At 37.1% G+C, this 11,044-nt stretch overlaps 1 protein-coding gene across 1 annotated transcript; it reads right to left on the bottom strand.

The window, feature by feature from the left end:
- Nucleotides 1–1,281: 1,281 nt before the first annotated feature.
- On the bottom strand, nt 1,282–10,136 carry foxj2 (forkhead box J2). Its single transcript, XM_056269980.1, has 10 exons — nt 9,855–10,136; nt 9,231–9,550; nt 7,552–7,626; nt 7,342–7,422; nt 7,170–7,265; nt 3,941–4,109; nt 3,543–3,821; nt 3,348–3,449; nt 2,590–2,955; nt 1,282–1,460 (listed from the first exon to the last, which is right to left on the bottom strand). The coding sequence occupies exons 2-10, from the start codon at nt 9,534–9,536 to the stop codon at nt 1,351–1,353; spliced, it is 1,584 nt and encodes a 527-aa protein (XP_056125955.1). The 5' UTR covers nt 9,537–9,550; nt 9,855–10,136; the 3' UTR covers nt 1,282–1,350.
- Nucleotides 10,137–11,044: the final 908 nt, after the last annotated feature.

The raw sequence follows: 11,044 nt of genomic DNA, 5'->3' as shown, positions 1-11,044 counted from the left end.
TGTACGTGTGCTTGCGTGTGTGAGTGAGAGCGTGTATGATGTGTCCAGTGTTTTCACTCGGCCCACTGCTGTGCTTCTGATGGGGTTTTATCAGCATAGTCTCACTTTCAGCATAATGGTTCTTTTCAGCCATTTATTTTTACAGTCGTAAGAATCAAAGCATTAATTCAACACCTGTTCACGTGAGAAACAGCGCCTGTCTTTGCATTTCACCTCAGCACCTTTTTACTTTGACATTTACACAGAGAATGGGAATTGTTAACGCTTATGAAAATGAAAAAGAATTATCTGAATGATTTATGTGAAATCATAATGTAAAATTGGGGACTGAATGACATGATTCATGCTGTTATTCTTTATTTACTTTCAATGAATTATTTTATATATATGAACATTTTAGAGATGTTTCTCTAATATTGGCTATGGTCAAAAATTGTGCGGTGTTGACTGTGAACATTCACATTTAAAAATAAAATGGAGAAAAAAAAATCGAAGAAATTTAAGAAATAAAAAAAAATCCACATAAAATTGTCCAAGCTTTTTTTTGTTGCATTGATTTGATTTTAAATGGAAATTAAAATGACAGTGAGTTAAAACATTTCCTTTTATTTGTTTTAACTCCATAATGGGAAATGCTATGACACAAGATGTAGTAATATCAAGCTATAAATGTCGATCAATTTCAGTCAATATACACATACCGGTATGTATTGTCATAAAATACCTCAGTGTACTGTTAAACTGTGTTTATTCTCCCACAAATTGTTAGTGTACATGCAATTTGTTGGAAAAGTGCAATTTAAAATCTTTGGTCAAAAAGTTCTTTCAATAACTACTTAACTTGACTGTAGACTAGATCAACATTCAGCAAAAACTGAGCCATTGTCAATAGGTCAAGGCTGTGGAAGTGCTAACGTTATTTACATTGTAATACACTGACGTAAAACTTAAAAGGCAGTCGGGCGTGTGTAGCGTGGGCTAAGAGAAAAGGTATGTTACATTAATGAAAACATTGTCAGGATTGATCCACCCTAACCTTCAAGGTCTGGGTCAGAGTTCAGGAACAAACATGAATATATTGCATTGTAAGTTTTGGTTAACCTCACACATCAACATGCAGCTGACAATAGCAACACCATTGTGCCGTATCAATTGTAAGGTAGAACTGAACTGAAAGGAAACAACTGAATGATGGTCATCGTTAAGATGGTGCTGCTTTTGTTCCATATATACATGAAACCAGATTAATGAGTTGGCATCTCCTCCTTGACACACACTGATGACTTTTCTCAAAAATTGTCACATTTTTTCTTTTACTTTGTATTTATGTGTGTATATCTGCCAACAGAATTATTCAATCAATGAATCCCAATCGAAATCATCCAGGATTTCTTCACTGTTGCTATGAAGATTCTTCAAGGGTGGATGACCTGTTGGGGTCAGTGGTTGAGTTTGAAGTGCTGCATAAAGACAGAATAACATCATATTTGGACGCCTGAGCAAATAATAGACCAACATAGCAACACTAATTTCCTCTCTGAATGAATAAAGGCACTTAAAGGGATAGTTCACCCAAAAATGAAAATTGTCATTATTTACTCACCCTCATGTCCTTCCACACCTGTAGGAGTTTCTTTATTCTGCAGAACGCAACAGAATATACTTTGAAAAATGTCTGTTCTTTGTCCATACAATGAAAGTCAACGGGGTCCAAAACAACATTTGGACCTCACTGACTTATTGTGTGGACAAAAACAGTTAAAACATTCTTCATGATATGTCATGTTCCACAAAAGAAAGACCGTCATGGAAAGGTTTGGAATGACATGAGGGTAGGGTGACCTACCGAAATTGGCAGCTTTGTACCTCGTCCTGCAAGACGTAAGCAGTGTCCCGCATTTCAATTATGTCTGTATTATTTTTTTCTTCCCTGAAACTACAATCTCACAATAAGAAATAAGATAATAAACATGCGACTGCAGATTTTCCCGCTGATGACGACTGGACAGGGCAAAGGAATCAGTGTAGACCTCATCAAAACTCATTAAATACAGCTGCACCAGCCAAGACTTCATCTAGACACATACTGGATAAGAACATCCTGAGCAAACCTGCCAGATCCTACAAAAAATACAAGTTGAAGATGTACTGAATCCGGTAAAATGCATTTACATAGTCTAATAAATGAAAATAAACTATTCGCATTTCTTTTAGTATAAAATTAGATTTTTAGCTGGCCTGTAACTAGTTCATTAAATAGGACCTGTAGTGTAAATCACATTGTCTCACTTGAATTTGTGAACTTGGGTAAATTGAGTACCAGTTACAGAGCATTAACAAAGCTTATCAACGATTAAAAACATGTTATCATCCAACGTAACGGCAAATAGGCTTTCCAACTCATGTAAATCAATGTTTATTTACATAGTATAATAATAGTAAATTTATCTCTCTCACGTGTCCCGCAAAATCACATCTACGTCCTGCAACAGAGCTATAACCAGGTGGTCACCCTACATGAGGGGAGAACTATCCCTTTCAGTTTAGATGCACTGGTCCTGTAAGGATTTAAGGGATCTCTCAACGTACCGTTAGGAGTCAGAGGTTGGCTCATGGTGGGCTGCAGCCCTGGCGGTCTTTGTGCTGTCTGGTTGTGGGTGTGAGGGGTCAGGGTTCTCCTGGGATTTTGGAGAGGAGATTCACCAGTGCCAGGTGGGAGCTGGGAGTATATGAGTGGGGATGGTTGAGTTAAACTAGCCAGGGTGGGAGAGTTAGTGGGCGGAATATTGAGAGGAGGTGGGGCCATTTGTGCAAAAGGGGAGGAGCCACCAGAAGACGAGCCAATGAGACCCTTCTGAGTGAAGAAACGGTTGAGCGAATCACAGAGCGAGGTGAAGAGAGCTGAATCCAATGCCCAGTCACAGAGCTCGGCCTGACGCATGCTCTCTACCAGGTCTGAATGAAAACAACACAGATAGAGAGACCTAATAAATCTCCCTTACACTGATGAACAGCAGTTTTGTAGTATTGTTGTCCATTATTTTAAAAATCATTGTAAAGAGAGAAAGTAATGTCTAGCCAAAGAAATACATCACTTTGTTAGCTGCCTTTAGTGTAGCTATTTTTTCCAAAGGGAAGCTTGATTGTTTTTTCTACTTTCAATAATGAGAACCTTGTAACTTGCAACAGCTACAGTTTTAAAATAGTTTCCCAACAGTGGAAAATAGTGCTTCTGGATAAACAAATTCCAAGATGGTCCCATTGAAATTAAACTGTAAATCCAGAGCAGAAAATTAAAGCATGTTGTGCATCATATATCTCACTGTAGTCTATAGTTGAGTACTAACCAGGGTGACAGGTGAGGTCAATGTTAGCCCAGTCCAGACTACTAGCAATTCTGAAACTCTCTCTCAAAGAGTCAGCGTTACTGAACCAGTCTGCAGGAACAACTAAGAGAGAGAGAGAGAGAGAGAGAGAGAGAGGATCAGTCATCAGGACACTCATATCCCATCAACACGTCACTACTGAGCAGTTATACTCACCATTACTGTGTAGCAGCTTGTCAGGCTCAGTGTTGGAGTTGGGATGAATGTTAGCATTCTGGTTTGGGTTTAGGTTTGGGATAAAACTAGGGTTAGTAGTATTGGGTGTATTTGGGTTGAAGTTGCCGTTGGTATTGAGGTTTGGGTTGAAGGTAGATGTTGGGTTGGTATACTGGTTAATATTGAGGTTTGGGCAGGGACAGGGGGAGAAAGGAGGCAGGGTTGGGGTGTGGAGTGGTGTACTGTCATGGGTAAATCCAAGTAAATTGGGAACATCAGCTATGAGAGAAGGAGAGAGAGAGAGATTAAGCACACCTAATCTTAAAACGTATTAATTCTGAATCTTTGAAAGTAAATAATAAGCTAAAGGAAAAGAGTGGCATAATTGATTTACTTACATTGTGAGGTGACTCTGTCTCTCACTGAGCGACAGAGGGACTGAAAGGAATTGTACAGATCCGGTAGGTTCAAATCAGCAAAGGAGAATCGGAGAGGGGGATCGGCATGAGGGTTCGAAGGAAGAGATGTAGGTATGGGGGCACTTGCACGTTGCTGTGGAAACGATGACTGCAGAGATAAATTTGAGAGTAATTTGGATAAACAATATGTCATATACCACTTAAAGGAATATTTCAGCCAAAAATGTTTTTTTTCCATGAAGCTCAAAAGGAGAATTTTTTAAAGATCTTAAAAGTAGCTCGTTTAAGTTCCAACAAGGACAAAAAAAGCACCATAAAAGTTTCAGTGTCGTTCAGTGTTGGGGCTAATGCATTACAAGTAATACGAGTTAGGTAATCAGATTACTTTTCCAAGTAACTAGTACACTTTACTTTTAAATTTACAAATAGGTTACTTTTTCAAATAGGTAATGCAGGTTACTTTGTTTTCCCATTTATTGATTGACACCTCTCCTGTCCCCATGTTGAGAGAAATCGTGAGTAAGTGCAGTGGCGTTGTGTGTGCTGAATCAAAATGGTGGTTATTGTAGTTGTAGGCTAAATGTGAGCATGCGATTTCTCATCTCTCTTACACAAAAAAAGGTTCAGTATTCCATAAAATGAATTAAAATAGTGAAATGCAAACTCAGAATATTAAGCAAACCTGCAATAATTAAATGTTAAATTACACAAATATACTTTATGTATTTAATCTCACTTTATTAAGCAATGTCTATGGTTCTGACCTTCTATGATTCAATTCAACCATATAAATAAGCAAAAATGACTATAGATAAACATCACATTTGTGTTGAATTTTTTTTAAATAGCTGAAGTAAGAGTGTAAAAGTTTTGTTTGAGCTGCACCCTCTACTGTACAGACGTGAATTTGCATTTCCTTCAGCTTAACACTTATTCATTTAACTTTTGGTGTGAAAGGGCCTTTACATTTGCCAAAAATATGACATGTAACATTTAGTTTTGTTTGTTTTGTAATTAAAACAAACAAGCAAGCCCAGCCCGGATGAGAATGCAAAAGTAACAGTTACTTTCCATAAAAAGTAACTAAGTAATGCAATTAGTTACTTTTTAGGGAGTAACGCAATACTGTAATGCATTACTTTAAAAAGTAGCTTTCCCCAAAATGTGAGATGTGTAAGAACCAATGACATTATTAATGGCATCAAAGCACTATTTCTGTAGTTCATACGACATAAGTTGGCTATCTATTTTGTAAATGACTGTTATGGATCTTATTGAGAATGATTCTATGTTTAACTTTTAAACGTTTTTTGACCTTTTAATGTTTAATCAAAAAGTCAGAACTCTATCTTTCAGTGAAAGTGACAGACTTCTCTCTGGTGACATACACTCACCGGCCACTTTATTAGGTACCCCATGCTAGTAACGGGTTGGACCCCCTTTTGCCTTCAGAACTGCCTCAATTCTTCGTGGCATAGATTCAACAAGGTGCTGGAAGCATTCCTCAGGGAGTTTGGTCCATATTGACATGATGGCATCACACAGTTGCCGCAGATTTGTCGGCTGCACATCCATGATGCGAATCTCCCGTTCCACCACATCCCAAAGATGCTCTATTGGGTTGAGATCTGGTGACTGTGGAGGCCATTTTAGTACAGTGAACTCATTGTCATGTTCAAGAAACCAATTTGAAATGATTAGAGCTTTGTGACATGGTGGAAGTAGCCATCAGAGGATGGGTACATGGTGGCCATAAAGGGATGGACATGGTCAGAAACAATGCTCAGGTAGGCCGTGGCATTTAAACGATGCCCAATTGGCACTAAGGGGCCTAAAGTGTGCCAGGAAAACATCCCCCACACCATTACACCACCACCACCAGCCTGCACAGTGGTAACAAGGCATGATGGTTCCATGTTCTCATTCTGTTTACGCCAAATTCTGACTCTAACATCTGAATGTCTCAACAGAAATCGAGACTCATCAGACCAGGCAACATTTTTCCAGTCTTCAACTGTTCAATTTTGGTGAGCTCTTGCAAATTGTAGCCTCTTTTTCCTATTTGTAGTGGAGATGAGTGGTACCCGGTGGAGTCTTCTGCTGTTGTAGCCCATCCGCCTCAAGGTTGTGCGTGTTGTGGCTTCACAAATGCTTTGCTGCATACCTCGGTTGTAACGAGTGGTTATTTCAGTCACTGTTGCCCTTCTATCAGCTCGAACCAGTCTGGCCATTCTCCTCTGACCTCTGGCATCAACAAGGCATTTCCGCCCACAGAACTGCCGCTCACTGGATGTTTTTTCTTTTTCGGACCATTCTCTGTAAACCCTAGAGATGGTTGTGCGTGAAAATCCCAGTAGATTAGCAGTTTCTGAAATACTCAGACCAGCCCTTCTGGCACCAACAATCATGCCACGTTCAAAGTCACTCAAATCACCTTTCTTCCCCATACTGATGCTCGGTTTGAACTGCAGGAGATTGTCTTGACCATGTCTACATGCCTAAATGCACTGAGTTGCCGCCATGTGATTGGCTGCTTAGAAATTAAGTGTTAACGAGCAGTTGGACAGGTGTACCTAATAAAGTGGCCGGTGAGTGTATACCAGAATTCTCTAAACATTTAGTCCACTTAAACCCACCCCTCTACAATCAACTACAAATTCACATTCATTTTTGAATGCAAAGCCCAAATCTCAAAACCCCAAAAGTCCCCACCCTACACTTTGTCTTTTTCATTAATTTGTTAAACTCAGATGTACAAAACAGAAGAAAATATATATCGCTACTTCCATTTCATCTCCACTTTAAGCTATCATAGGACTTCAGAAGACTTGTAATATAGCACACAAGTCATATGGACTACTTTTATGATGCTTTTAGTCCTTGCTGAAGCTTGGTAGCCAGTGTCATTGTAAAAATAGCTTATGTAAAGTTTTTCAAAATATCTCCTTTGTGTTCCATGAAAAAAATATATAATTTAGATTTTGAATGATATGAGGATGAGAAAATATTCTAAACTATACTTTTAAGGTGATGCATGCACCCAAATTCATTATAAATGAAAGTGATTATGAAGTCCACCAGTCACTAGCTCTATTTTGTTTACTTTACACTCTCATTTCCTCTTTCTTAGACCTTAAGCTCTGTTCTACGAAGAGCTTCCTTAATAACCCCTAATAAAAATAGAATAGCAGAAGAAATGACTTTGAACCTTGCAAGGAGGGGGGGAGAACATGATTTTGGTGTCTGGCTGAAGTGGGAGGGGCTCCGGTTGATTGACAGGCACTTGGGCCTCTGAGGATGGAGCCTGAAACAGGGATGTCGATGAGTGAAATACTGATCTCACAGATGTGACGAGATCACTTCATTTGATGTACTCTTACCTCCTCCTCTTTAGGATAAGGACGTTTGACTCCTCTGGGTTGAGTTGAGTCAGGTGGTACATCCATCGTCCAGTATGACCCCTAAAACAGGTGATTATTTGAACTTCAGTATTAGTATTTGAGAGTCCTAAAATTGTTTAAAAAAGTCATTAGCATGGCAATAACCTCAGATATTAATGAACAAAATAATAAAATATTTGATTACATCACCTTCCCAGGGTCGCTCTGTGGTCGAGGAACTTTCCGGAAACATTTGTTGAGAGACAAATTGTGCCGAATTGAGTTCTAGGAGAAGAAAACAGATATTTGTCTATATGTATCTGTATTTTACATACAGCTGAACAAAATGCAGACTTGGAGTGCATAATAGACTATATCAGATATATATATCAGTGTTTATATGAGTAATTTCCTAAAGTCTGTTTTTAAACAGATAATCAGCACCGTTTGACAGTAAAGAGCATCATATTTAATTTAGCTTTACTTCTTGTGAAGAAATTGCAACACCTTTCCTTCATGACTACACATCACTACACACCTACAAACTGTCATTTCCCATTGACTGCAAATCTGTAACAAATCTGTGATGAATCATATAGCCTACACGTTTTATGTACGCAATAATGAAATGCAGTCTGTTTGACACCTCAGTAAAAAGCAGAAGTTGTATTTTAACAGTAGGATATGATGCAAATCCAGAGCTCCCTGGACTATTGAAGTCTATGTCTATCAAAAGAGAAATTAGGCACTGGACAGAAGAAACCTGATGTTTACAAACACAAACTGGTTAAGTAATGCTGATGACATGACTTGCTCCATGGACTCAGTAAGATGTGAATCTGAACATCTATCAAAGTCAATGGTCCTTCCAGACTTTTTTTTAAAAAAAAAAATAGTTTTATTGATATATTGAATTAGTTTTTATTTTTATATTTTTAGTTGTCATGTTAATTTTAGTGTATTATTTAGTAATTTTGTGCTTTTGTCATTTTATCATTATTATTATTAATATTGCTATTTAGGTTTCATTTAATTTGATTTCATTTTAAGTTATGCATTATTATTAATACCGTAGTCGAGTTAATAATTTTAGTGCTTAATCTTAAACTTGTTTCAGTTTATTGCCAAGGCAACATTTCTAATTTTCATTTAGTTTTTTTTTCCAAATAATATTTATATTCTATTCTATTTCAGCTTTTTTAACAACCCTGCTTCAAGACCCCCCCCCCAAACAACAACAACAACAAACAACAACACAGTGCTGTATGATAGAAAATTATAAAAAATTGTTAAGTTTGAAAGGTGAAAATCTACAAAGAACTTCTTTTAGTTAACGAGTCAATGAGATATAAGAGTGGTCTCAATTTAACGGAAAATGTTTTAGTGTAACCATCAAGTATAAAGTAATCCCCCCCCCCCATGTATGAATTACTAATTCATAAATATTATGTTGTTTTTTAGGTGTCCCACCACATTACATTTTACAACCTAAACTAACCTAGCCTTGTCAAATTAACAGCTCAAAAGATCAAATTATCAGATTGTTTTTTAATTCTAAGAAATAATAATAAATTGTTATGCCAAAATACTTAATGCTTTTTTTTCTTTTCAAGAGTTTCATTCTTTCAATGAGGCTTTTTTTCAGTCTTCATATCAGGAAAATTGAATCACCCTGACATGTTTATCTTTATGCCACTGACCCTAAAATACCAAAGAAAAGTGCTTTTAGCTACATTTATATTTCTCAAGTTTCTTTCCAGACTTGTTTATCAAATCAATAATGGTGTAAAGCCAAGTCCCTGCTCGAGCACAACTGCATTCATAACTACCGGTAGTCTCATTGCACTATTTAGCACAAGGAAGTGGTCATGTAGTGGTCTGGACTTTACCTTCCATCCTCTTCCTGCTTTGCTGTAATAAGGAAATGTATTACTGATCCATGTGTAAATATCATTCAAACTCAGCTTCATTTCAGGAGTGGAACTTATTGCCATGGCTATCAGAGTGGCGTAGCTGTGGGGGGGCTTCACTTTAGAATTAGATCCGGGGGACAGTGTAGGTATGGGAGGGATGTCCTTCTCTCTTCCTCGTTCTTTTTTCCGTTCCACTCTTTCTTTCCCTGATCGCAAGGTGCTGATTCCCAGCTGAGGAAGCCAGTCAATGCTGGTTAAACTAGAGTCCAGTTCAGAAGCCATGCTTAAGGGGATGTCTGAGAAAACAAAACATTATGTAATACTGTGTGTTATCTCATGCATTCTAGCTAAGCTGTGTAACCAAGTCAATCATGTCGTATGCAGTTGTAAGGCAATGTGATTTAAAAGTATGCTGTAATAATCTAAATCTTATTAAAAACTCATAAGTATATGGTTTGAAAAACAGATAGTCATATCATTAGTTACTGCACACTTGATTAATCAAAGGAAATGTTAGATACACTTATAGATCTATTTATTTCGAATATAGCATTCTAAGAGAAATGTTTGTATACGTATACTAGTTGAGTGAAGACATACCTCAATCCTGTCAAAAGGCCACCGACTTCACCCTGTAAATTTTTAATGCTGTCATCTGTTGCACAGAGGCAGATGAAGGATCTCAACATACATTTATTTGTCCTTCTACTCTCTTCTATGTTTATCGCTGCATTCATTAGCTGCCTGAAGCGTCTAAGTTAACACATTTTGTTTGAAATTTGAGTTTGGGAGAAGAAAAAAAAACTGTCGGAAAAAGTTCTTCCCTTTCTTTCTCTTTCCCCTCCCTTTCTGCCTGTGTTTAACGTCACACACTCCACACTCCACCCTCCATTTTGACATTTGAGAACTCAGTGTGTTTCTCCTCCTCTTTTTCGTTCTCTCCTCCTCCTTTCATGGCTGCACTTACAGTTTACTGGTGAGTAAGTTCCTGTTTCACTGCTGAAATAGGAGAGGAGTCGAGCTACTGGCGGGAACCCACTGTAATAATTTCCATTGAGATTTTCTAGGTCCTATGACACAGTGATCTTTGCATCCTGGTGGATTTCACACTTGACACACATTTCATAGTGCAATGAGACAAAAACAAACAAACATAGGTATTAGACACATATTAACACCATATGCATAATCAAGAGGCGCACATAAAATACTTTATTCTTATATTATAGTAATACATGTACGGAATATAATCATTTGGCAAAATTTTACAATAACCATGTCACTTTACATGCATATTTATAAATTAAAATGAACCTAGACCAGTCAATGCGGTAACACTTTATAATAAGGTTCCATTTGCTATTAGTTAACATGAACTAACAATGAAAAATACTTCTAAAGCATTTTGTAATCTTAGTTAATGTTAATATTAGAATGTACAAACTGATCAAAAGTTATTTCTGTTCATATCATTAAATGGACTTGAGCTAACATGAACTAACAATGAACAGCTGTATTTTTATTAACTAATGCTGACTAAGATTAATAAATACTGTAATGAATGTATTGCTCATTGTTAGTTAATACATTAACAAACATTAGACAGTGAGATCTTACTGTAAATGTTAACATAAATGCTGGAAAAATGCTCATTGTTAGTTTATGATACCTAATGCATTAACTCGTTTTAACATGCAGAACCTTATTTAAGTGTTGACATTAACTCTTACTATTCTTCTGACAGAATTTTTGAATTTTCTGCGTTTCTATGAAAGTAGATATTATTTGAA

The sequence above is a fragment of the Rhinichthys klamathensis genome, unplaced genomic scaffold (genome assembly GCF_029890125.1).
Source record: "Rhinichthys klamathensis goyatoka isolate OS25496 unplaced genomic scaffold, OSU_Roscu_1.1 h1tg000295l_1, whole genome shotgun sequence".
NCBI lineage: Eukaryota > Metazoa > Chordata > Actinopteri > Cypriniformes > Leuciscidae > Rhinichthys > Rhinichthys klamathensis.
Note: the sequence above shows the minus strand (reverse complement) of the source record. Positions and strands in the feature narration are given on the sequence as shown.

Coding starts and splice junctions, on each gene's coding strand:
- foxj2 (XM_056269980.1), bottom strand. CDS start 9,536: ATGGCTTCTGAACTGGACTCTAGTTTAACCAGCATTGACTGGCTTCCT. Junction 7,627..9,230: donor AAGCAGGAAGAGGATGGAAG/GTAAAGTCCAGA, acceptor TTCTTCTCCTAG/AACTCAATTCGGCACAATTT. Junction 3,450..3,542: donor CAAGCTGCTACACAGTAATG/GTGAGTATAACT, acceptor TCTCTCTCTTAG/TTGTTCCTGCAGACTGGTTC.